Source organism: Gopherus flavomarginatus, chromosome 1 (assembly GCF_025201925.1).
Source record: "Gopherus flavomarginatus isolate rGopFla2 chromosome 1, rGopFla2.mat.asm, whole genome shotgun sequence".
In the NCBI taxonomy this organism is placed as follows: Eukaryota; Metazoa; Chordata; order Testudines; family Testudinidae; genus Gopherus; species Gopherus flavomarginatus.
Window position 1 is genome coordinate 235,199,099 of NC_066617.1, and position 27,501 is coordinate 235,226,599.

At 43.0% G+C, this 27,501-nt stretch overlaps 1 protein-coding gene across 4 annotated transcripts in view; it reads left to right on the forward strand.

The window, feature by feature from the left end:
* The window catches only part of ARHGAP6 (Rho GTPase activating protein 6), a 532,224-nt gene that overhangs the window by 481,183 nt on the left and 23,540 nt on the right, over nucleotides 1-27,501 (forward strand). For all 4 annotated transcript variants that reach the window (XM_050963496.1, XM_050963506.1, XM_050963515.1 and 1 more), the window contains 6 exons: nucleotides 8,354-8,610; nucleotides 14,156-14,351; nucleotides 15,550-15,605; nucleotides 20,614-20,764; nucleotides 23,130-23,278; nucleotides 25,278-25,457. In XM_050963496.1, coding sequence (XP_050819453.1) covers nucleotides 8,354-8,610; nucleotides 14,156-14,351; nucleotides 15,550-15,605; nucleotides 20,614-20,764; nucleotides 23,130-23,278; nucleotides 25,278-25,457 — 989 coding nt within the window. The remainder of the gene's footprint in view (nucleotides 1-8,353; nucleotides 8,611-14,155; nucleotides 14,352-15,549; nucleotides 15,606-20,613; nucleotides 20,765-23,129; nucleotides 23,279-25,277; nucleotides 25,458-27,501) is intronic.

Below are 27,501 nucleotides of genomic sequence, written 5' to 3' on the forward strand. Positions count from 1 at the left end.
CACACCCCAGCTTCCTTAAGTGTCTGGCAGAGGTGCATGTGAGTGACATGTGACATTTGTAGAGCGTTCAAAATCCAATTGAAAAAGAACAGGGCTGCCAGACTCAAGTATCAGCTTAAGGAGTCTGCGCTTTGCCTGCTGTTGGAACCTTCCCACTCGGAAAGAGAACCAAGCAAGTATGAGTTGGCTAAGAGTGCTCTCCCTCTTCTAACTGAGTCTAGAGGCAGATTCTCATCGCCAGTACCTAAGAAGAAACAACATACATCTCCCGAAGTCTTGGTACCAGGGCCTTTAAAGTTTACAGTGAATGCAATGAGCTGAGGCAGGGACCTGGAGGTGTGTTCAAAGAGGAGACATCCCCAGACACCGTCTGTCACTCAGGAGGGATTACTGACTCTGGAGCCTGGGAAAGGTCTGCTGAGCCCAATCCCTGAAGTACCAATACATTTTTTGGTACTGCAGACTCCGGAGCCCTTTCTGGTGTCCTCTACACCCAAGGCTTTCAAGGGAGCCAGATTGTGGGCCAGCTTCCCCTGCTTTTTAAGAATCTTGCTCAGTACCAAGATTGTAAGTGCACTCTCCCACAGTCGTGGCTTCAGCCCCAGAGCACCATTTGGTACCGGTGGCTTTTACACTTGTCTCCTCTCTATAGGGTGCCATCTAGAGGGATGCCAGTGATGATCTTGCTGGTCCCCCTGTCTCCAGACTCTCTGCTAGTCTTCCTGGTACCAATGGGGTCGGCTCCTCTGTAGTCAGCACTCTAAGGACCAATGGCCTGCACTTAGCTGGGTCCCGCCTCCATGTCAGTGGCCCTCTTGAGTCTTCTTTCTACTCCCTTCCCACCCTTCTATATCACCTAGGTGCCAGGAGCATCTGCAGCAAGGTCACTATCTTCCCTTCCCCCGTATCAGGGCTGTGCAGGGGAGACAGAGTGCTCAGGGACTCTCCTATGGAGGAATTGGAGAAGGGAGCTCCTCAACAAACCTTAGTCTGTTCTTCTTCATCGCCTGATGAGAAGATAGTGACTGAGTCTGCTAGTCCTGCTCTTAATAATTCCAGAGCTCATCAAGACTTGTTGATGGGGTTGGCTGTACCTGGAGATGTTCAACCAGAAGAGGTACAGGAAAGATCACCCAGGCTCGTGGACATTTTAGCTTGCTCGGGACATTCTAGGGTAGCTTTCCCTATTAATGGGGCTGTCCTGGACTTTGTCAGGTTTTTATGGTAAACTCCATCTTCCCTACCTTCCAGTGCTAAAAGCATGGAGAGAATATACTATGTCCCTTCAGAGGGATTTGAGCGCTTCTATAATCACCATTCTACAGACTCCCTGGTAGATGCTGCTGCCAATGAAAAAAAGAGACAGGAACATCATGCCTCTACCTTGAAAGGGAAAGAAACACAAAGTCTAGATCTGTTTGGCAGGAAACTTTATTCCACAGGAGGTTTACAGCTTAGGATCATGAACCAGCAGGCTCTGCTGGGTCAATATGATTTCAGCCTTTGGGATAAATCTTGAAATTCAGAGACAAGCTTTTTGGTGAGACAAATCAGGAGTTCATTATGATGTTGGAGGAGGACAAATTAGTTGCCAAAACAACATTGCTAATCAGCCTGGTCATGGAATGTGTGGCTCAAGCTATAGCTTCCGCCATCACTATGTGATCTTCATCTTGGCTGCAGTTGACAGATATTTCCCTGGAAGTGTAACAAACCATTCAAGACATCCCATTTGAAGGCCCCCTACTCTTTACTGATAAGACAAATAAGAGACTTCATAACCTTAAGGATTCAAGGGTGACCCTTGTGTCTCTGGGGACTTATACACTGGCAACATAAAGAAAACTATTCCTCTCACAGCAGTCATAACTATTTAAGTCCTTCTCACTGCATTCCCAAGACCTGTCCAAAAGGAGGAGCAGAAGTTACAAGAGGCACCTCCACCTCCACACTCTTCTGCAACTGCCAGTTCTGGCAAACTGGTCCTCTAAAGAGTCTAAACAATCATTTTGACCTGTCATTGACAGCAGTCAACCACTTACCAAACTACCATCTTTCTTCACCTCAGTTTTTGCCAACCACCTGTACTACTTCCTAAGTGTGTGGATCTGTATCACCACAGATCAGGGGGTCTGAGGCATGGTGAAACTGGGATACACCCTTCAATTTATTTCTATCACCCCTTCCCACTTCTTCCCTGTCCCTCTTCAGGGACCACTCTCACGCGAGTGTGCTACTGAGGAGATCCAGTCTCTTCTCCTTGGGGGGACCATACAGGAAGTGTCCATGTCATTCAGGGGGAAAGGATTTTATTCCTGTTTCTTCCTAATCCTGAAGGCAGAGGGGAATCACAGGCCTATTTTAGTTCTGAAGCAGCTAAACAAGTTCCTAAAGAAAACAAAATTCCAGATTGCTACTCTAGCATTATCCTTTCCCTAGGTCCCAGCAATTGCTTTGCTGCTCTCAACTTAAGGGGTGTTTATTTTCACCTGGCGATTCACCAGAGCCACTGAAAATTTCTCAGGTTCATGGTCAATGGATCCCACTGGCAGATCACAGTACTGCCTTTCAACCTGTCAACAGCCGTCTCATATTCACAAAATGCATGGTTGTAGTAGCAGCTTTCTTGCAAAGATCAGGAGTCCAAGTGTTTCCCTACCTGGATGACTGGCTAGTGAGAGACTGGTTCAGGTCTCAAGAACTCTCCAATATAGCCACTGTTCAGTCCACTTTCAACATGCTGGGGCTCCTAATCAATACAGAGAAATCTATTCTAACACCTGTTCAAAGAACAGAATTAATTGGGGCAGTCGTGGACTCTACAGAGGCCAGGGCTTTCTTGCCGGAGCAGAGGTTCCAAACAATGTGGGTCATTGCTCAAGATGTAAAGGCATGCCCTGTCATTTTTGTTTTGGAATTGCCTCAAACGTCTATGGCACATGGCGGCGTGCACTTATGTGGTGCAGCATGCTAGGCTACACCTCAGAGAAATACAGGTGTCTCATCTCGGTGTACTCACAGGCCCATTGTTACATGGATATGATAGTTCAAATGACTGCTCAGGTCTTGTCCTCCCTGGACTGGTGTCCTCAAAGAACCTGCAAATGTTTGTGAGGGAGTTGTTTTTGCCCCACCACAACAGTCACCCACTCTAGTCACAGATGTATTGGATCTAGGTTGGGGAGCTCACTTAGGTCCGCTTCACACTCAGGGCCTTTGGTCTTCTCAGGATCTAAGTCTCCAAATAAATAGCAGGGAGCTTCAGGACATTGTTTAGCTTGTGTGCTGGCCCTTCCACATATCAAGGGATGGAATTTGTTGGTACGCACAGACAGCACAGCAGCCATGTTCTCTGTAAAGAAACAAGGGGCCAGAGGTGGGGCATTAGTTAAAGTTATATCAAGACGCAATCCTCCTTTGAAATTCCTGCATTGCCAGTTCTATCAACCTGAGAGTCGCTTACCTTCCAGGAGTTGAAAATATTCTGGCAAATCTCCTGAGCAGGTTGTTGCAGGTCACTCCATGTGGTCTCTTCAACCAAATGTGACCAGGTCCATTTTAAGGCTGTGGGGAACTCCCCAGGTGGGACCTATTTGCAACAAAAGAAAAAAAAAAAGTCATCTATTTTATTCCTGAGCAGGTCACAGTCCAGTTTCACTGACAGGTACCTTCCTGCTATCCTGGTCAAAAGGTCTGCGGTATGCTTTCCTGCAAGTTCTCCTTCTCAAAGTGTTGTCCAAGGTCAAGCAAAATGCTGCTTTCCTTATTCTGATAGTCCCTGCATGAATCTGTCAGTGTTGGTTTTCGACTCTGCTAACACTATTGGTCAGACCTCTGCTGTCACTCCTCAGAGGTGTGGATGTGATCTCCCAAGACCAGGGCCGCTTCCTTCATCCTGACCTTAAGGCCCTTGATCTGACAGTGTAGATGCTTCAAGGCTGACAACCTCAGAATGAGTTTACTCTGGAGTCTCAGGAGGTGCAGGAAGTTCTGCTAAATAGTAGGAAGCCTTCAATTTGGTCTACTTACCTTGCTAAATGGAAGAGCTTCTCCATTTGGTCCATACAAAGAGGGTCCTCCCAACTATGGCTCTGATTTACCATATCTTGGACTATCTTTGTTTCTGAAACAACAAGGGTTAGCTCTTAGCTGCAAATGGACTCTGAGGGAACTATCTCAGCTTTCCACCCTCCCATAGACCAGTCAGTTTTTTCAAATCCTGTGTCCATCAGATTTCTAAAGGATTTGCTCAGATCATACCCCCAGGTTCACAGCCTGGTACCACAGTATTTAAATTTAGTCCTAGCAAAGATGTTGGGTCCCCACTTTGAGCTGCTAGCAACTTCTTCTCTGTTAAGCATGTCTATGAAGGTGGCTTTCTTTGTTGCCCCCCTACGGCCACATTTTGTATAAGCTGAAGTTTCCAATTGATCTTCAGGGTAGTTTTTTGCAGTAGACCGTATTGCACTAGTCTAGCCTTGATGTAACACAGGCATAGATAACTGCTGGGTCTGCATCTGAGAGTAATGGGCACCATCTCTTGGTTAGCAAAGAAAAATATTTTCTGATTACTCCTGCTCTAATGAGACCTTGAGCTTGTGAGCCAGTTTGATAACAGGCAGGTTAATTTCTTGAAATGAGGAACTTACTGGTTTTGCCAGTTCTTTAAAGCGATTCCTACTGCCAGCCAGCATCGCTTTCCTCTTATCTAGCCTGAACCAAAGCCAGCTGATTTTTCATCCAGGTCCCCACCTCTGCCACACATTGAGAAATCAGATAAGTGGCTAATATCTTCTGAGAAGAAGGCATACGGCAGACTACCATCAGTTTATTGATGGCACAATAGCTGTAGCTCTCGAGAATCTCCCCTAGTAGCTGCACATACATATTGAACAGGTGGGGTGACACAATCAAACTCCACAGCTGGCAGCCCTGGAGGAGGAAGAGTGTTGCCCCAGAGTACCTTTTGTGACCAGGAAAGAGTGGAGCCATTTTAAGGCAATTCTTTCCAGACCAGCCAAGGTCACTGATTCAGATTAGTAGCACTCCATGATCAACAGTGTTAAGGTACAGCTAGAAGTATCATCTGACCTCCGTAGCCAGGAGATAGTTGGGCAAGAGATCGATGCTGTTTCTATATCGCATCCCAATGCCAAGCATGACTGAGTGGGAGCCAAAAATTGGAAGGTCTCATTGGCTGCTGGAGTTGGTCAAACACCAATTTCTTAATGACCTTCCCCAGAAAAGGGAAGGGCAGCTGAATAAAGGAGGCAGTAGGAAGGTGGAGGAGGACGTTGTAGATACAGTAGAATGACACAGTGTAAGGGTCACCATGGGAGCAGAGAGAACAATTTGGAGGCAGGGAACCTTGGAAGCAGGGAGGCAAAGTCAGGCGGGTGAAATACTGAGAGGAAGGAGAATGTAGGGGGCAGGAAAGGGGTTGGGGTAATGAGGAAGAGACAGGAGAGGGATAGAAATGGAAATCGGGAAAGGAATGAATGACAGCTCCACAACCATAGGTGTTAACAATTGGCTAAATGAAGTCCTCCATTAAACACCAGAAGGGAGGTCTGTGTTAGTGTGTGTGCATTTTAAAGTTGAACTTTTAGCCTGAAATGGTTTTCTCCAAATTGGGGTCCCTAAATGAGAAAAAATCAGAAGAAAACCCAAAACAATACCATGTGTTTATTTTTAACATCTTATTATTTTAAAGGTGATCTCATTTAGGGGTGAATTAGTAACAGTACATACGGCTTAATTAATACTTAAATATTCTGTTGTGATATTTTTACTTGTTCTAAATTGAAAGCAAGTTGTTTTGAGATGTCTTTCAGTATATTAGTCTCCTCCAAACTCACTTGATGTGGGTGGATCAGCTTCCCAATTTTAGCTTAGTCTGGTCACTAAATTGGTTTGTATCTTAGCATGCTTTACTTCTAAAGTGTAGTGATAATGACTCTAACTGGAGCTAAACAGAGTCTGTGACCTTAGGTATGATAATACAATAATGCTTTAATTCAAGATTCAGGGAGTACACTTTTTTTTTTTTCAATGCCTTGTTAATCTCAGTGAAAATGCTAAGACTTACAAAGGTGTTCTACAAAATACAGCTGGGCATTTGGTCCCAATAGGAAATCTGGTAGAAGCAGGGTATTTCTAAAAAGTGTGACAGAAAATGCATGTATAGGAATTCCTGCTTGTCCTTTGTTTTTAAAGCTGGAATAGCTTCCTCTGCATCCCTGTTTGTGTTGTCTGTGTGCCAAATTCAGCTCTGATATATGTGGGTTCAAAGCCAATGACTTTAGTGGAGTTGCACCCATTTTCACCAGGGATGAATTGGTCTCAAAGACTTAATAAACATTTTACTCTGTTTAGTTGCATAGTATTTTACGTAACTTAAGAAACTGGACTGAACCAATAGCTCTAATAGACAAATGAACTGACTCCATTAATCTAAAATGGCTCGTAGCTCTAAAGCTTAACAACAACACTTTAAATGACAGTGTTATTAACCAATTCACTGCTGATCATTTTAGCCAAAACATCTTAGGCACTTTTGAAAATTTCATGCTAAGGCCTAGTCTATGCCATTTTGCTACCAGTATGACTATGTTGGTTAGGGGATGATATTTTCCCCTCACACACTGTTAAAGCCCCCAGTGCCGAGGCAGTTATGTTGGTATAAAGGTGCCTTATACTACTATTGCTTATTCCTCTATCCATATAGAAATAGCTACAGCAACATAAAGTACCATTATACTAGTATAGCTGCGCCCACATCATGGGGGTCAGACTGCTTTATCTATACCAGCATAGTTAAATCTATACAACTTTTGTGTATAGACTAGGCTGAAATTATTTTTCCAGCGTCACCTAGGGAGTACATGACAGAGCTGGGAACAGAATCCAGATTCCCAGCAAGCCTATTATAGTGCCTTAACCACAGACTATGCTTCCTCTGCACTGTGCTGCTAGTACAGGGGTCGGCAACCTGTGGCACACGTGCCAAACACGGCATGGAAGCCGATTTTGAGTGGCACACTGCCGCGGTCCTGGCCCCCAGCCCCATTCAGCCCCTCCACCCACCGCTCTCTCCTGTGGGGGCAGGAGGCAGAAGCTTGGTCCTGCAGCAGCCAAGCTTCCCCCCTCCCCTGCTTCTTCCCCCAGCATGGTGCTTTCCTGCCCCGCCCCCTTCCCTCCCTGCACCAATCAGCTGATGGCCCTAGCAAAGGGGAGGGGGAAGAGCGGCAGCGTGCACACAGCTCCATAGAGGAGGCAGAGAGAGGTAGGGAGGGTGCCTTGGGGAAGGGGTGGAACAGGGCATATCCCTTCCAGCCCCCTGCCATGAGCGGCTCAGGGCAGGGGGCTGGGAGCACCCCTACAAACCAAGCACCCCAGCCCTCTGCCCTGACTCTCCACACACACTCAGCCTTCTGCCCTGCATCCCTCACACTCCCCAGCTCTCTGCCCTGACCCCTGACCCCCCACACAACCACACTGCCCTCTGTCCTGACCCCTGAGCACCCCACACACACCCAGCCTTCTGCCTTGAACCCCTCACATCCCCACTGCCCTCTGCCCTGACCCCTGAACCTCTACACACACATAGCCTTCTGCCGTACACCCCCCACACTCACACTGCCCTCTGCCCTGACCCCTGAACCCCCACACATCCAGCCTTCTGCCCTGCACCCCCACAGCCCCCATCCCTCTGCCCTGACCCCTGATCCCCCCCCACAGCCTTCTTCCCTACACCTCCCAACCCCCAGCCCTGACCCCTGAACCCCCCCCACACCCAACCTTCTGCCCTGAACCCCCCCACACCCCCAGCCCTCTTCTCTGACCCCTGAATAAACCCCCCCCCCCAGATCTGGGGTCCCGGCCACAGGCCCCGCTCAGCTTGCTCCTGACCTAGCTGAACAGAACCCCAGGCTGGCAGCAAGCTGAGCAGGCTGATGGCATAAGATCAGCATTTTAATTTAATTTTAAATGAAGCTTCTTAAACATTTTGAAAACCTTGTTTACTTTACATACAACAATAGTTTAGTTATATAATATATACGTATAGAAAGAGACCTTCTAAAAACATTAAAATGTATTACTGGCACATGAAACCTTAAATTAGAGTGAATAAATGAAGACTGGGCACACCACTTCTGAAAGGTTGCCAACCCCTGTGCTAGTATATAGTTATCTGGGAGTTATTACTGAGAGGGAGCTGTTACCTTAAAGACATTGTTATATAGTTGAAAATTGTCAAAGACATCAAGAGTCTTGGGATGATCACTATTTTTACAAGTATGGCATAAAGTGAAACAAATTTAACAAATAAATAATTCTATTCTTGTTGCAGAATTCATACCGCAGGCTTTTGGAATGCCCTTGTCCCAAGTAATTGCTAATGACCGGGCCTACAAACTCAAGCAGGATTCTCAGAGAGAAGAGCAGAAAGATGTGTCAGACTTTGTAGCCTCTCTCTTACCATTTGGAACTAAAAGACAGAACAAAGAACTCTCAAGCAGTAACTCATCTCTTAGCTCGACCTCGGAAACACCAAATGAGTCCACTTCCCCTAATACACCAGAGCCAGCACCACGTGCCAAGAGAAGGGTAAGTTTGCCCATAACAGCTTAATGCACACTTGCGGAACTTGCAGGGGCCTCAGACTCTGTTCAGCACCAAAAATGAAACTTGTGCGTGATGGTATCTGACCACATTTAAATGAAGCTGGTTGTGGTTTGAGCCAGCCCTGGTTAATGGAGGAAGTTGTAATCTTGATAGTCAGCCTTCTTTCCCAACTGGGAACAAGATAGGAGAGAATAAGATGGACACTGCATGATTATTACAACACCATAAGGAATACGAGGCTTTCAGTTTTCCTCTACTTTGGTTTGAATTGGCCCGTCCAGTTCTGCAGGTTCTGATCTTGTGTATTTTTTTCAACTGGTGATGGTAGATGGACTACACATATGTGACTGATGTTCATAGGTATTAATATTCTAATTTAGAGTCCAAAAAACCAGAAATTAATTAATCTATTTATTAGCATCCACTAGTAAAAATAATTATGGCTTGATTCAGATGTGACATACCTCAGAGTAAATCAGGAGCAATTCTATTAAAGTTAGTGAAAATAACAGTAGGATAAACCATGTGTGAGATCCAAATCAGGCCCTTGGTGGCAAATCAGGCCCCTGCCTCAGCTCATGAGGGCTCCCTTGGCAGCAGAACAACTGTGACTCTGTGGCATGAGGTGGGGGCAGAAGTCTAGGGGCAGCACAGGTGTCTGCAATCACCATGCAGTGCAGAAGATGATGTTTGCAAAGGAAGATTCCTCCCTCCGCTGCTCACATCTGTGTAATGCCCAGCCCAGCTCCTCAGGCCATGTGCTAGCCAGAGAATTTGAGCACTGGGACCTGACCCAACTAGTGCTGATGTCAGTGGGAGTCAGATCTAAGTATTAATGCCTAAATTGAAATAGAATGTTGCTCCTGCATATGATATGGATATCTGATAAGCCTCTTATTTGCGGGGTTTCATCCCTTGGGCTTTATAACTTGAGGCCGTGCTCTGAACTGATGCAACATTGCAGTAAAGTAAATAATGTCACAATTTGGGCTCTTTACAAAAAACCCAGAAGGTACTGTAACAAGCTGTCATAAATGCTACTCACGTTACCTTTTTATGTGGAAAAATCGGGAGAAAAATTAAACCCTGCTAACTAATCTAAGTGTTGGGGATACCAGAGGATCTAAGGGAAAAAGAAACATCCCCAAGGAATCCTCAGCGGCCTTCACTCTTCTCCACCTCCCCCACATCAAATCTTTTTAGGGGAAGTACCTTCTGGGACTCTGTAAAGTATACGGTTAACAAAATAAAAATGAATTTTATGCAGTATTCAATACAATGTATCCCAAAGTACAACAAGCAATAAGTTAGATTCCAGTATTACAAAACAATTACAGTAAGTGGGACAGTAATTCAGTAGTATGTTATTTCAGCCATAGTTATTGGAATCTGTGTTAGTGAGAGAGAGAATTATTGATCAGGAGATGGGAGCCATCCCCTACTGCTTTTCAAAAAGTGCTCTGAGATATTTAATTTCCACTTGGACTGCCATCAGGGATGAGCAGAAGAAACCTAGGTTTAATCTTTCATCTAAAAATGTGTCTCTCTCCCCCCCCCCCATGCTAAGTTCCTAGCTTTCTGTGTTTTTGACACCTTGTTGGCATGAACAAGAGAGATGGCAGCCAGTATTTCAGCTTGCAGAGTGCTGTGGCTGAAGTTTCAATACACAATCATGGTGATGTAATATCATACCATTCACCTCAGAGATAAATAAAAGTGTAGCCCAAGGCAAGCAGTTGAAGTAGAAGCAGCCCTAATTTTCTAATTAGAGTGTGTTTGAATGATTAACTATTACAACCTCACATTTTCTCTTCTGTCTTTAACTTCTACACTTCATTAAGTCAGTCTAGTCCATTCCCCAGCCATTATTGAAGTGTTCCTTACAGGATAGGTTTCAGAGTGGTAACCATGTTAGTCTGTATCAGCAAAAACAACGAGGGGTCGGTGTGGCACCTTAGAGGCTAACAAATTTATTTGGGCATAAGCTAGGTTGCATCTGATGAAGTGGATTTTAGCTCACGAAAGCTTATGTCCAGATTAATTTGTTAGTCTCTAAGGTGCCACAAGGACTCCTCGTTATCCATACAGGATATTCTCCAGTGCTTTTTCTAACCCACTTTTAAATGTTGCAACTGATGCAGCTACCACCTCTTCCTGTGGGAGACTATTCCACATTCAGGCCTTTCGCTATTGAATAGTTTTTCCTAATATTCAGTCTAGATATCCCCTCTTAGTTTTATCTCATTACCTCTATCTCTACCATAAATAATTCCTTTCCCTTTGTTGTGAACAGTCTACAGATATTTGAAGTTGGCTGTTGTGTCCTCTCTCAGTCACTGCTTAGTGAAAATGAAAAATATACTATCAAGAAACCTATGAAGTATTTGGGGAGGTTTTTTTGTGTGAAGTTGCCGAAATAGTACTCTTGTTACCATATTTCAGATTGTGTTCTAACGACACTGATTTATGTTGTCTCTTCTTCATTCAATATCCTTTAAAATGGGATAGATAGATTTATATATTGGATTTTAGCCAAGTCCTCTATAAGTTTCCAAATATCTATGTATGTTGCAAACATATTTTAAATATAGTTAAGTAGTTTTGCTTTCCTCAGATTTGGTAGTAGCCTATCACTCTCCTTCTCCGGTCATCCCTAGAGACACATACTGTATTTTACTTCTGACTGGATACTCCTTGGGCCTACAGAAAAGTATGGTATAGTTTCATACTGCACCCCCGACTTCAGATTTTGAAATACATGCTCTGATGCAGAAGTAAACTTGCAGGGGTGTTCTTGTCCTATTACTCCCACACTCTTTCTTCTGGAAGATATTTTACCAGCATCACAGATGAAAAGAGAAAGCATTGGAAACTGTTCCATTCCATAATACTGACTCTGGGTACTCGCCTCTTACATTTTACCTCCTGGGCAATGTATTCTGGGAGTCCCAAAGTTTCTTTTCTCATTAAATATATAAAAGTAAATGTTCAAATGTGTATTGAAGGTGAAAGCAGCAGTGCAATCCTGTCAGCACCACCTGCTAATGTGCTTCAACCCTGACTTGGAGGGAGTATTGCAAGGAATGAGCGGGTGATTAATTTTACATAGTCAATCCTTGGCCTCTCAGCTCAGGCTCCATGCCAGTTATGGTGGCGATGGGACATGGACATTAGTCATTAGTCTCTAACTGAGACCCACCTTTGTTGCTTTTTCTTTGTAGGAACTTTATGATGGAATCCTACAGATGTCTGTGGACCAAAAGGGCTATTGTCATTAGGTGGTGCAACTCCATTGCCTTCAATAGATTTTCACCTGCTTATGCCAGGGATGATTCTGGCCCTATGTTAATACGTTGTATATGCCAAAATGCTCTGTTAAATAGTGTGAGCACAGTCCCATCTCTTTTATTAAGCAAGTTGTGTAGGGGGAATAAACTCTCCTGAGATGGCAATGTCAAGCAGTATTTCTGGATCTGCAGTAGTGACTGTGGGTGGGGTTTTTCAGTAGCTCTCAGCATTAACTGAAATCTGCTGCCATTGCAGTCCATAGGAATTTCTTTATGCCCTTCAGCAGGAGCAGAGTTAAGCCAAATCTGAATGTTTTGAAAATCTCATTCTACATTGTTGGTGTTTTAAAAGAAGATCTCCATTGTAAACCCAATTTTGACACCCCCTGTGTCCAAAATCCTCAAAAAAAGTCATTTCCACATGCATGTTTACATATGTGGTCAGTAGCTAATGTATCTGTGTGTGTGTGTGTGTGTGTGTGTGTGTGTGTTTGTTTGCTTTGGGAGGAATTGAGGGAAGTCAGACATTGAGGAAATGAAACTGAAAATCGAGGTGAAGTTGACTTTGTGAAAGGTCTTATCATTATTTTTGTAAAACTTAATCTCAAAAAAGAATCAGTCTAGCAACTTCGAGCTTCTTTTATTCACAAGTCTTCTATGAGATCCAGGAAAAAGAACTATTTCAGAGATGGTCATATGCTTATTTTAGATGTTATTAAAGATTTTAATTTTCAGTCAGATCCCAGTGGACTTTATAAGTTTGTCCAAGGGCAAGAAATATTTATAAAGTTCAGTCATGGACTGATAGAGAATTGTACCAGCAGAATTAGTAACTTCTGTCATCTGAACTGCTGAGGTTCTATGGGCTTACATATTCCCCCAGTGCAGGTTGTGGAATTTGTATACTCTGTCAGCAGAACATCTTGCATTTAAAGAGGTTACCAGAGTTTCCAGCAGAGTATTGGATTTGAATTCTACAGTGGCTTATGTTCCATAGAACAACATGTTCTGAATTCCTTCACATCACATCTGTAGATATAAATTTACAGTAGATGTTTACAGTAGATGTTTTTATATTTTTATATATGTTTTTAAAATAATCTGTAAATAAAAAAGGAAATTACTATGCTAACATTCATTAAGAAACCGTTTAGATTGCAAATAAATGTCAATGGAATTAAAACACTTACTAAAAAAAAATTTAATTGTGATCTACAAGCTTAACTGTATCCCCAAAAGATTTTTGCCTAGGAATTTAAACAGGATGAGTCTATCAAATGTAATACTGTTATAGAAATATTAGAGAGTCAAAGTAGGTGAGGTAATATCTTTTGTTGAACCAACATCGAGTAAAAGATATTACCTCACCCACCTTGTCTTTCTAATGTCCTGGGACCAGCGTGGCTACAGCAACACTGCATAGGGATATTAATAATTTTCGTATTTGAGAATAGTTGACCTTCATTTTTAGGTGTCAAATTTTGGAAGTGTTTTACCTCTTAAGCCTTTTTCAGTGCATGGGAGTTTGTGCCTTCCTCTAGCTCAAAAATATATGTATTTAAAGATTTTATTAAAATGTTAAATGTTTTAAAAATATTTAGAATAGAAAAGACTGAATTGTCAAAGAGCTCCATGGAGAGCCTATCCCTGGTCCTTCACAACTCAAAAGTAAAAATACATGCAGAGTTATCTGAAGTACTGTAGATGTGTCTATGTATATAAAGCGTGTGTGTGTATAATATACTTTGCATTCCTTTTCACTGGGGTTATTACACAATTGCAGAAAAAATAGTGATGTGCGCCCAGTAAAAAAGTGTGAATATACACATACACACATATGTGTATGTTTATATAGATAATGTACATACACATACATTAGGCCTGATTTACAACTGTCCTGCACTTATGCAATTACACTAGTAAAAATGAGCACAAAGCAGGGGTAAAACATTTGGTACTGTTTTATACCCTCTTTGCGCTAGTGTAGGTGATTACACAAAGTGCAGAGTAACAGTGAATTGGGCTTCTTTTTATAGTGGGCTTGATTCTCCACTCCAGAACACGGGTTTTATACTGGTATAACTCCATTGGTATAAAACAGTGTCATGAAGTGGAGAATCAAGGGCACTTTGTATGTATGTTATTTAATATATAAGACTTCATTATATATGCTCTTGGAGGAAGGGAGCTGTTTAGTTGATTCCATCCTTACTGATTGTACATGTATGTGTACTTTACAGGGCGCAATGTCTGTGGACTCTATTACAGATCTTGATGACAATCAGTCCCGACTGCTAGAAGCTCTACAACTCTCTTTGCCAGCTGAAGCTCAAAGCAAGAAAGAAAAGGCAAGGGATAAGAAACTAAGTCTGAACCCTATTTATAGACAGGTTCCCCGGCTTGTAGATAGCTGCTGCCAGCATTTAGAAAAACATGGTAAGTGTATTTCATTTTGCTTTAGGTAGAAAGATACATTTGTTATTAGGGTTCATATATGTAGAGCTAAACATTATATACCCAGAGAAGCATATATACACATGTTCTTTTAATGTTTAGTGTGATACACATATTTAACCCATTGATAGTATATTTTAACCCACTTCATGGTAATAACATTATTTACCTAGGCATTTGATGAACTATTATTATGATCTCAAATTCTTATCACTCAACAACAACCTGCTTGTAAAGTGAGACCTGTTGACAAATTCTTTGATTACTGATGTTCGCTAGCTTGTGAGTCAATATCTCATGAATATTCATATAGCAGCAAAATATTAATTATTTGTATTCTGGTAACACGTAAAGGCCCCCGCCCATTGTGCTTACAGTCTAAGTGACCAGACTGACTAACAACTAAAAAGCAGCCTGCCAAAAGTACAAGTACAACTTCTTTTCATTTTCCCCTTTGATAAAAACCTCCTCCCCAGCCAGTCTCTGCTGTATCTACCATCAGGTAGGGTGACCAGATATCCTGATTTTATAGGGACAGTCCCAATATTTGGGTCTTTTTCTTATATAGGCTCCTATTACCCCCCCATCCCGATTTTTCACATTTGCTGTCTGGTCACCCTTCCGTCAGGTCAAGTTCGTCTCAGCTCTTGCTCAGCCTAAATGTCCTGCTTCTCCCGCCTCCTCAGGAAAACACTCAGAGGCACACACAAAACCAGGGGGGAATCCTAAAATCCCAGACTGCCAGAAGTGTCCTAAGACCTATCCTCTGTGCCCCTCCCCCAGTGTCCCAGCCCTGTTAGTTGTGGACACTTCTCCTGCCTCTCTCCTTCCTATGATATCACTCCTGGGTGTGCTGCCCCTTGAAGCAAAATTGCCACCACAACATCCACCTATTTGCCTGTCTGTTGATGTAGCACTGACATTTCCTGAAAAGATAGCACAAAAAGTGGCACTGAGCTACAGTTAGGCAGGTCAGGTAATCCAAAAGTTTTATTAAATTGATAAACTCCTTGTCCCAAGGCACCTTAAGTTTCCTGAGCTGGGTAAACACCTGTTTAAAAAGATGCTTTTATTCTCTACTGTGGTACTAATGCACATAGCTCAGATTGCTTTTGTTTCAATGCAGCTTCTGACCGAGTTTTAAACAGTGAAACAGGCTACTGATATGCTATGCTTGCAGGTCTCCAGACAGTGGGAATATTCAGAGTTGGAAGCTCAAAAAAGAGAGTCAGACAGGTGAGCAGACATTTAGTTACATGAACTTGACTGTTTTTGATGATTCACCTATAGAATTTCCAGTAATGTGATTATTTTTTCCTCCTCAGAGCTGATGAAAGTAGAGCTTTTTGTGGAAGTGACTTTATGGTATTTGGATATTATCCATGGTAGCTCCCCAGTCCTCTTCTGGTCAGGAAGGAGCAAAATAGTTCAACGAAAACAAGAATTTTAACCTAAATCTTGAACCAAAGCTGATTTTTCCAAGTTCAAAAATGGTCAAATAAGAATTGCTCCCTCTGCCCAATGTTAACTGCCCACCTTCACCTTTGGTGAAATTGGTATCAAGGTCTCATCAGGTTAGCAAACTCAGTATAGTCTGGATCATCTCACACCTGAAGAAGCAGTGTAGAGCATGGGATTTGAGTAGACTTCAGTGACAAGATTCAGGTTTGAAAAAAAAATTGACAAACACCTGACTGAATGGAGGGGGAGTACTCTTGGCTGCCAGTTCTATCTAAGATTCCAGAAAGAGTTGATGATCACAAATTAAACCCAAATTACAAATATCTTGCACAGAAGTTGCGGAATGTTAAATTATATACGGAGAAATCAACCTCTTCAACCCCCAAATTCCTCCTCCTAAGCATCACCTCTCTTACCCCTATTAATTTCAATTAGGTCTCTCCCGTCCAAGTCCCAGTGTCAGCTGAACATTGAGAAAGCAAAGATTCTGCACCCTGGGGGTGGGTCCAATGATAAAGACAGAGCTGGGAGTTAACTCTCTCACTCCCTCCCAGCAGCCACACACATTAAAGGATGGGTGACAGAGGATAGCCTTGTAACCTCTGCTAGGTATAGAAGCATAGAATATTAGGGTTGGAAGACACCTCAGGAGGTCATCTAGTTCAACCCCCGGCTCAAAGCGGGACCAACTCTAACTAAATCATCCCAGCCAAGGCTTTGTCAAGCCTGACCTTAAAAACCTTTAAGGATGGAGATTCCACCACTTCCCTAGGTAACCCATTCTAGTGCTTCACCACCCTCCTAGTGAAATAGTGTTTCCTAATATTCAGCATGGACCTCCCCTATGGCAACTTGAGACCATTGCTTCTTGTTCTGTCATCTGCCACCACTGAGAACAGCCTAGCTCCATCCTCTTTAGAACCCTACGTCAGGTAGTTGAAGGCTGCTATCAAATTCCCCCTCACTCTTCTCTTTTACAGACTAAATAACCCCAGTTCCCTCAGCCTTTTCTCATAAGTCATGTGCCCCAGCCCCCTAATCATTTTTGTTGCCCTCCGCTGGACTCTCTCCAATTTGTCCACATCCCTTCTGTAGTGAGGGGCCCAAAACTGGATGCAATACTCCAGGTGTGGCCTCACCAGTGCCAAATAGAGGGAAATAATCACTTCCCTTGATATGCTGGCAGAGCTCTGACTAATGCAGCCCAATATGCCATTGGCCTTCTTGGCAACAAAGGCACACTGCTGACTCATATCCAGCTTCTTGTCCACTATGATCCCCAGGTCCTTTTCTGCAGAACTGCTGTTTAGCCAGTCGGTCCCCAGCCTGTAGCAGTGCATGGGATTCTTCCTTCCTAAGTGAAGAACTCTGCACTTGTTCTTGTTGAACCTCATCAGATTTCTTTTGGCCCAATCCTCCAATTTGTCTAGGTCACACTGGACCCTATCCCTAACCTCCATCATATCTACCTCTCCCCCAAGCTTAGTCTCATCCATGAACTTGCTGAGAGTGCAATACATCCCAACATCCAGATCATTAATGAGCATGATGAACAAAACTGGCCCCAGGACCAACCCCTGGGACACACCGCTTGATACCGGCTGCCAACTAGACGTCGAGCCATTGATCACTACCCGTTATACTAAATTTGGAGGTAGAGCAGTTACAGGGAGGTATCAAAGTAAACAATATGGTACAAAAGAGCAAAAAGAAGGAGCGGGATGAGCCAGATCCTGAAAACCTGAGGTCCTGCATGACACAGGGCTGGTCCTCTTGAAGGTGAACTCCGGTGGGTAATCCAGCTCTGCTGTCTGCATTCTGAAAGGCAGGATTCAATATCCCGTAGAGATGTAGATTCCTGTATGCCAGTTCTGACAGCTGAGTTGAGCTATGTACCAAGAAGTTAGATATTTTTATACTTCCCGGATAGCTTACAGATCACCCACTAAACTGGCAAAATCATGGAAAAATAAGTTACCATTTGAGCTACAGGCTTTAACTGCAAAATATGTGTTGTTTAAGGAAAGGCAAGTGCAAACCTACAATCATATCATTCCCATGGAATGAACCAGAGGCTGGGCAGTCATTAACTAGGCAATGAGCTAACCTCCACTTTGAAAGTCATTTACTACCTGTTTTTCCTTTTACCAAGCTTTCAAAAACTTAGCAAGGCAAAACAGATTGGTATTTTTGTATTAAATAAAACTATTTTTTTTAATTAAATCAACTTATGTTTTTATCAAACAACATGGAAATGCCTGGACCTTTTGCAGTAACAATAATAAATGCTGTCATCATGAAGATAGAGTGGGGGATATGTAGGGTCTGATTTCAATTAAAATTCTATCCATTTTCTGTACCGTAGAAGGCTTTGCAAAACACTTTTTCAGTTGTGCTTCTACAGCTGTTCACAGGCTTTCCTGCATACAAGATGGACAAGGGTTTTCTGAAGTGAGAGTTTTCTATTTCAGGTGAATTTATTTGCAAAGAACAAAGAAATGTGTGTGCCAGTGGATTTGTTTGGGTTGTTGAGCGGGGAAGGAAGTATTAGAGCAATGGCAAATATATAAACCATTTTACTTGTAGTCTCTTAAACCTCAGTTGGAAGCCATTTTTTAATGCTTACCAGGTATGTTTCCTAAAGTCTGATGAAAACACTATAATTAAAAGCAATGTGTCTGAGAGATCTCTTAATGAGAAATGGAAAGACATTGCCTTTTTATACTTCTTGTATTATATCTCAAACTGAAATAATTCCATGGACAACATATGTCTGATGTTCTGTTAATTACAGCATCCCTTTGGAGGCCATCCTGGTGACCTTTTGTGTACTATAAATCCATAAGCATTATATAAGAGCTAGGTGGTGTTATTAGAAGTAATGGTAATGCTTTGCCTCACCATGTGGGGTTCATTGAAAATATCATTTCAAATCAATATTTTGTTTTGAAAATGTTAATTTAAATAAACCGGAACAAGGTTCCTTTGGGTTTTTTGGGGTTTTTTTTTTATTTGGCCATTAAACCGAAAAAATCAGTTATTCGCTCAGCTCTATTTATGATGCTCGATGGTAACTCTGCCACACAATCTGAGGATTGGCATTGGCTTGTGAATGGAATCCCTTGAAGTCGTCAGCTGGAAAAATGATACCCACAAAGCAGGGTCTCATGGACAGGGAAGTGTAATAATGGATTAAGAAGAAATTGGCTGGTCTAGGCTTCATGCCCACTCACTTAATAGCAAGGCTCACAGTGAAAGGAGGACCCACAGTTTTTACACCAGGCCCTTAAACACTCCCAAAGTGTCAACCTTTGAACCAAATTTTCATTAGAAAATGTGGCATTTTCCACACTCATCTACACTTACATGATTTTCCATTGCTCAAGACTAAGATCAATGCAGGGATATACTTTCCTGGTGATTTGCCTGCTCTTCTGTCTGTGATTTCCTTTAAACATCTCAGTCCCACTACAAGTAGGTTGGGGGGGAGAGGAGCCCTCATTTTTTGTTCTGAGCCACATTTTCTTATAATTAGTCATTGGGATGATTTAAATATATGAAATTCCCCTGCATACTAGCAAAGATTTGGTACTGTACTTCTGGAAAACGTAATTTCATAAATCACTATTTCAGTTTTGAATACAAGACTAACGGGGAGCATTCAGTTTGAAGAAGACGTGCAAAATACTTCAGTGGGTGCTGGAGTAGCACACATACTGGAAAGGGGACTGTGACAATATTTTACAGGGTTCAGTGTGCACTCCCTATGCAAAATTGGCAGTGTATAAGTAGGAGGCAGGGCAAGTGACATGGGACTTGTCTACACTACCCACCAGATCAGTGGGCAGCGATCGATCCAGTGGGGGTCGATTTATCGTGTCTATACTAGTCTATAGTCGCTGAAGATACTGTGGTAATTAGATCTAAGTACGTCGACTTCAGCTATGCTATTCACGTAGCTGAAGTTGCGTATCTTAGATCGATCCTGCATGGTAGTGTAGACAAGCCCATGGACTCACCATATCCCCTTTGGCAAATCTGTTGCTGCCAGCCATTCTGGACCTGCTCATTTCTTGTGCTCTTGATTGTGACTAGAAACAACCCTAGAACTCAGATTCTGTGATGAAGTCACTTTGCTGTTTGTTAACTTTTTAATGGTGATCATTTTGTGAAGATAAATAAATGGTTAGGAGAAGCAGGAAATAGCAGAGCAAGGTGCCACAATGTGTTCGCAAACTTGGCTTCTTGCTTCTAGACATCTGGTTTCTAATGCAATCTCCAGTCACACAAGAAATTTGACTGTTGGCCTTTTCTTAGTTATTTAGTCCTATTGTGAAAATTGCTACACTATGCAGCATGACTTATAGTCTCTGCTCCTGAAGGGCACAGGAGCTGAATAGTAGGGATAATGGAGCAAGGCTGTATGGAGTACTACATACACTTATTATAACTGGTTCCAGCAAGTATATTATTCTCTTATTTTCATGAGCATTAAGTTCATTTGCACTCTGTTTTTGATAAAAGAATACTATAAATTAATTGAAAAACAAAAATATCACCCTCCCCTTTTAAAAAAAATGAATCTGGCACATACCGGGGATTATGTATAATAATGGAAATAGTCGCAACTAAGTGTGAGTTGTGTGCCTATCCTTCCCAGGAACAGCAAACATGAAATGTTAATGTGGGTAAATCCATATCTAAAAATATGTTCTCTTAGGTAATGTACTATACTAATGAGGATGCAGTGGTGTGACTATTCTTTTGTCCTGATTTTTTCCAGTTACGGGAAGAGTTTGACCGTGGTGTAGATGTTGTGCTAGAAGAAGAACACAGCATCCATGATGTTGCTGCTTTATTAAAAGAATTTCTACGAGACATGCCAGATCCACTTCTCACCAAAGAACTTTACTCCGCCTTCATCAACACTCTCTGTGAGCTTTACAACCTCTTCTTTTAGTGTTTTTCCACAAGCTCAGTTCTACAGGCGCCACAAGGCCACTAATAACACTTTATTTAAGAGCCCTAGTCCCCTCTACTTCCAGTTCATTACAAATATTTGTGGATTTTCTCATATGTTGCAAAGGGCTTTACTTGCTTTTGATGCTGGATAGATAAGAGCACAGAAAAAAATTTCTCAGCAACATGGAGGTTATTCAGTGTATATAGAAAATCACATTCTATCTATCCACGTGCATACACACACCATATACATGGTGGTGGTATCCGTGTAATATATTAAGCCCTGATTCTGTAATTGGATCAGCAAAGGCAGATTGTTATGCTCATGCAGAGTCACATTAAAATGAACAAGGCTTGCTCAGATGGAAGAATCTCCCTCATTAGATCCAAATTTTGGATTGGGGTCTTTATGAAGTAATGAGGTAAATGACAGAGCCATTGATTATGCCACATTTTTCATGGACTTGTTACCACTCTGCCCACTAATCCACTAATGCTTGGATTATTTCTAGTGTTCCAAACCTCTGAGCAGTGACATACAGCTCCTCTCTAAAAAAAATAATCATGCCAAAGAATTGTTTCTTTTCTCCTGCCTCCTCTTGCAGGAGTTTTGCCTTAGAGGCATTACAAATGGTTTTTAACTTTTTCAGCTATTGACTGGAATTAACCCAGACTGTCATGGGGCCCTGGCCCAGAGTGAACCCCACATGTCCAAAAGGAACTCATTGTCCAGTGCCCTCGGTGGGGTGCCTGATTGCTAGCCTTCCTCTGGGTCGCCTTCTCCTGTCGGTCACCCCTGTCTGGATCTTCCCTGGCCTAGCCGCTGGCCTGCACACCTGAAAGTTCAGTCCCCTCCTGGGGTACTCAAAGTCCCTTCAACAGCAGTCTGACATGAACATAAACAAAAAGTTTTTCACCCTTCCTCAGCTCACAGTTCTTTATTCCTCTGGTGTGGCACTGGGCCTCAGGACTTCTTCCTTGGAGCCTGGGTAATGCAAGTGGTTATCACTCCCCTTCTTAAGCCAGGATTCCGCAGCCCTCCTCCTGGACCAGGTGTACTTCAAAAGACACTGTTTCTCTGTAAGACAGGAACCTCCTCCCTCCTTCTAGAGCTGGGTAATTCAGGCAGTTTTCAACTCACTCCTTAAGCCAGGAATCCTCATCTGTCCTCCTGGAGCAGGCAATAGTTAAACTTACTGTACGACCTTAGCCGACGTCTCCCGTAGTTGGCCCCACCTAATTCTCAGAGTCAAAGAGTTTGGCAGCTTTCTCCTGCTGTGAGGGAGGAAATAGCATTAATGGTCCCCTTCTCCTAGCTCATTCCCAGTTGGTTAAGTGAGAGGGGAGTCTTGCCTTCCCACCTCCACAAGTCTCCTTGAGATTTTCTCCCAAGCACCACCTATTCCCAGGAATGAGTCCTCTCTGTCAATAACCCCTATTATATAAGGACCTTTCAAACCTTAAAGAGACAAGCTACGTGATTAGGTGGACTGACCACTGGACACCACCCCATCACACAGGCCAAAACCCAAGATCCAAATTTTACACCCAGATTCAAACTTCATGATAATTCACGGGACTCACAACCATGGTTCAAAATACTCCTGCCTGTCGAGGTCTCAAGCTGAAAATCTGAATTCAAGCTCTGCCAGATTTCTGAGTGTTTAAATTTAGCCCATATAAGAAAGATGTTCAAGCTGCAAACTCATATGTGTACTGAGATCCTTCTTTGGGATTCAGATTTGAGATCCTGTCTCAGGCCCATCTCTACTGTTGATTAACATTGCATTTAGATGTATGAACTGACTACAAACAGTGCAGAATTTATGTGCTCTTTCTTGCTGCTTTTCAGGTTTCCCAGTCATGCTCTAGGAAAGAAAGTCGTAAGAAAACTAATTAAAAATGGTTAAAGCATAAATTCAAATAGAATACTTTAAAACTAAAATTCTCCTGGATGCCTGTACATGCATCCACCAATATCCAGTATAAATATATATATATATGTAAAGTGACAGTAAGGCACATTAGGTCAAACCCTACTTTTGTTTCCATAACTTAAGCAGAATTTAAATCTGAGACAGCAGACACTATTAATTCTACAACTCCATTATTGGCTGAGACAGGATCACAGAATAAAACAGAAATATTTTGTGCAACTGCTATGTATTTGAAGTTGTATCAACCTACCTTTAAAAATGTATGGGAAACATGGTCAGTGAACTCCTTATACAATTCTTTTCTTATATTATTCTTCTAGCTGGAGCATTACAGAGTGTGTGTGCATTCCATTTAGGTTAGTTTCAATGTTTTTCTCAGATTTTTCTTTTTTCCTCTTAGTATTAGAGCCAGATGAACAACTAAGCACCTTACAGCTTCTTATTTATCTTCTACCTCCCTGTAACTGCGACACCTTACACAGACTCCTGCAGTTCCTCTTTACGGTGGCTAGCCATGCGGAAGACAGCACAGACAAAGATGGCCAGGAGGTAGGTTCATATCATTCATGTTCTTTCACTTCCATTACTCCCTGCTCTAAGGACATATTTATAAAAGATGAGAAACTGAGAGCCTAGAATCATAAACATTAAAGATGGAATTGACTTAATATTGCCCTCCCCTTTGCCGTCCAGTTGTTTACAACAGTATATTCCTGAGACTGTTATGTATTGTAGTTTTTAAATGACTCAATCAATGAGGCATCCACCACTTCCTGTGGGAGATTCAGAGCCTAATAGACTTCGCTGTTAAGAAATAGCTAATTCAATCTAGCCTAATTTTTTCCTAGTTTCGTTTCATCCCATTATATTATATTATATATGAGTCAAAGAACCTGCCTTTCATTTCCAACTCTGCCACTGACTTGCAGTGAGACATTGGGCAAGTCAGTTCACCTCTCTCTGCCTCATGTTTGCCATATATAAAATTGGGATAATGAGTGGGATCCATGAAGAGGTTTAAACATTGCAGTGCTGAGTGTCATGGCACCTAGAAAAATCACAGAAGAACATTGCAACCCTGAAAGCCTGAGCTAGGCACCCAGGCTCCTTATACAATGAATAGGGAGAGATAAGTGCCTAAGAATGCAACCCACAAAAGCCAGAATGCTATGCAGGGAGCTGCCTAAACTAGCCAATGGGAGAAGCTGAGGAGAGGGGTGTATGCTAAGCCTCTCCCCTCTCTCAGAGATGAGCACTTCCCTGCAGCTTGGACTTAGGTGCCTATCTCTGCTAGTGAACCCCTCTCCTGGAATTAGGCTTGCCACATCAAATGGCCCGAGGAGTAGGGTCCTCCATTGATTTTTTTAGCTCAATGTTAGAGGAGACCCCTGTTCTAATCCTTCCTCTCCCTCTGTCAGAGGAGAGAATTTAAATCCAGGTCTCCCACATCCCAGGTGAGTGCTCTAACCACTAGAATAAATGTTATAAAGTGGGCGCCTCCACCGTCTAGATTTTGAATGAGACCCAATCCAGTAGGTGTGCGCAGAGGACACCTACTGAATCAGGCCCAGCACGCAACGGAGATGACCGAATGCCTCTCTTTCCCTGGGTCGTGAATTGCTCTGGGGCTTGTGTGGGGTACAGGTATCCAGACACCTAAAGGAGACAGCAGTGCACAAGCCTAGAGGCAGAAACGTAGAGAAAATTTACTTTATAAACTTTGGTGCTGAGTGAGTTTAGGTTCCCACAGTGTTTAGTGAGAGTTTTGTGGATCATCGAAGTAAAGCCAAAAGCAGGACTTAGGCACCTAGGCCTGGGGTTTAGGTGCCAAGTATCTTTGTGGATCCCACCCCATGACACACTTACTTTTGTAAAGCGCTTTGAGGTGTTTGGGTGAAAAACACAGTCATTATTTATTGTTAATTATTTATGGCTTCTAGCTGTAGCTCCTTGAGGAACCCTAAACAATTTTTAGTGCAATCAGATATTTGGATGTCTGCGGATGGAATTTTCACAAACATTAAAATGGCTTAGGAGGACAAATCCTATTGAACGTCAATAGTACTATGGTACTTAGGCATTTTTAAAAATCCCATCCAAAATACTGCTATTTTCACACTCAGCTAGCAGTTGGTGGAAAAGTACAAACACAATAATTAGGGATCTACCAAATTTACGGTGATGAAAATCGTGTCACGGACTGTGAAAGCTGGTCTTACCTGTGAAAGCTGGTCTCCAGCCGTCTGGCTCTGAGAGCGGCTGCTGCTGCCTGGGCACCCAGCTCTGAAGGCAACCACCAGCAGCAGCACAGTAGTAAGAGTAGCAGTACTGTCCCTCCCCACCCCCATGGAATTAGCCTAAAGCGGTAGAACTTTGCTGGGGCTATGTGGTTAGATGTTAGGTCCTATTCTTCTACTTCCGGGCTTTGTGAGAGGAGAACGTTTTGGAAGCAATGAACTTCTTTAAGGTCAAAGAGAGAGAGAGAGTATCAACTAATGATGGACAGCCAGAGAAAACATGTCCCTAATTTATATTCTTTTTCTTCTAGGTTATTGGGAACAAAATGACATCACTGAATCTGGCCACGATATTTGGGCCTAACCTGTTGCACAAGCAGAAGTCTACAGACAAAGAATTTACAGTTCAGAGTTCAGCTCGAGCTGAGGAGAGTACTGCAATCATTGCTGTTGTACAAAAGATGATTGAAAACTATGAAACCCTTTTCATGGTAGGTGAATGTTCCTTAATATTACACCAACTGATTTTGCATTTGACTCTTCAAGTCAGGATATCCTAGACGGTGTTACCGAGAAGTTGAATTGAACTACGTTCAAATAAATTAAGCAAACGTTATATGAAGGAATGATTAGCATTGGTTGAATGCAATTGGTAAGCAGGCTACATCTTCTTACTTTAGGAAGCGAGCTTTGTAATGAGGCTTAAGCATTAAAAATGGGTAGATAAAAAGGTTCTTGCACATAAGGGCAAATGTATCCTGACTGATCAGGTTCTCTAAAGATTTAGGAAGGAAACTTGTTTAAGCTGCACAAAATATTTATATATCTAGAAGAAGATGCTAAATTAGTTCCTAGATGATTTTTTCTGCTTTTGTGGGACTGAATTATTTATTAAGTTGTGAGTTAAACAATGCAGCAGTGTAATACAATTAATGAAAATTCCTTTGTCTGAGCCAGGAGGGGAAAGAGAAACCTTTAGCCACTTCAAGGATTGGTGCCAGCCCCTAACCCCTCATTGACTTGAGGAGAGACAGGTTTGAGGGGTGCTCTTAGTAGGCTGACTGTTGGACAGAAGGAGTGCAGCATAAGCCTATTTGTTCTTAGGCATCCAAAAGGAGAAGTTATAAGTAAGACTGTGGGTTTGTCACGGAAGTCACGGATTCCGTGACCTCCATGACTTCTGCAGTGGCAGTGAGCTTGGCTCAGGGGCAGCTTAGGCAGTCTCGGGCCACCCCACCCCACCCCTCCAGCAGCAGCAGAGTTTGGCGGTGGGTGGAGGCAGGGTTGGGGCACGGGACAGAGTGAGGCGGGCTCTGGGCGGCACTTAACTGGAGGGCTCCCTGGAAGTGACAACATCCCCCTTTCTCAGCTGCTAGGTGGAGACGTGGCTGCCTCCGACTGTAGGCATCACCCCTGCAGCTCCCATTGGCCGCGGTTCCCGGCCAGTGGGAGCTGCGAAGCCAGCACTTGGGGTGGAGGCAGCGCGCAGAGCTGTCTGGCCATGTCTCCACCTAGCAGCTAAGCAAGGGGCATGTTGCTGCTTCTGTGGAGCCCCCCAAGTAAGACTGCCCAGAGCCTGCCTCACCCCCATCCTATGCCCCAACACCCTGCCCTCTCCCACACCCACTCTCTGCTGCGGGGGGAGATGCACAGAACCAGGTAGGGAGCCTGCCGGCCTCCCCCTCCCCAGCACCAGTGTGGTTCCCAGGCTGAGCACCATGTCATCCCCCCCACCCCCCCAGCACTCAGGCTGCTCTTCCCCTCCTCCCCCCCCCCAGTTTTAGTCAGGGGTATATAGTAAAAGTCATGGACAGGTCACGGGCTGTGAATTTTTGTTTATTGCCTGTGGTTTGTCCATGACTTTTACTAAAAATACCCATGACTAAAATGTAGCCTTAGTTATAAGCCCTTCTCTCTGCCCAAGGGCACCATTCTGGGCTGTAAAGAAAAGCTTGGATTATAAAGAAAGGATGACCTGCACTGGACAAGTTATTGCTGCATAGTTCCCAGATGTGTTACTTAATAAAGTTGTGGCCTAGTTAAATCACATTCCTGGCATCTTGTCTTTCTTCCTATGGTCTACAAAACTATCACTCAGTTTAGTATGATTTATGATCTTGGCTTAAGAGAGCCTCTGGGCTGGAATAACAGGCTAGTGCAGGTCTGAATTGTCAGTGGTATCTTTCCTTCATTTTAAGGAGACTAAATTCACAGAAATGTCATGAAGAAAAAGAAAACTTTTTTAAGTCTTAGAAAGGTAAGAATAGTTGTGTGTTCTGTTCTGTTCTGTTTTGTTTTCCATTATAACTAAGTAGCAGCATTCATTGCACTGCTGGTGATCAGTTCTCAAAACAGGAAGAGAAAAGAAAGGGACCTGTAATGATAGAGCATAGATGGGAGCTGGAGAGAAGATAGGAAAATATGCAATGTGGTAGCATAGGTTTGAGGAATGTAACACAATGTGGAACATACTGCAGGGCAGGACATAGCTGGGGAGAGAAGGGCATGAGAAAGTGAGAGTAAACACTGCTTGCC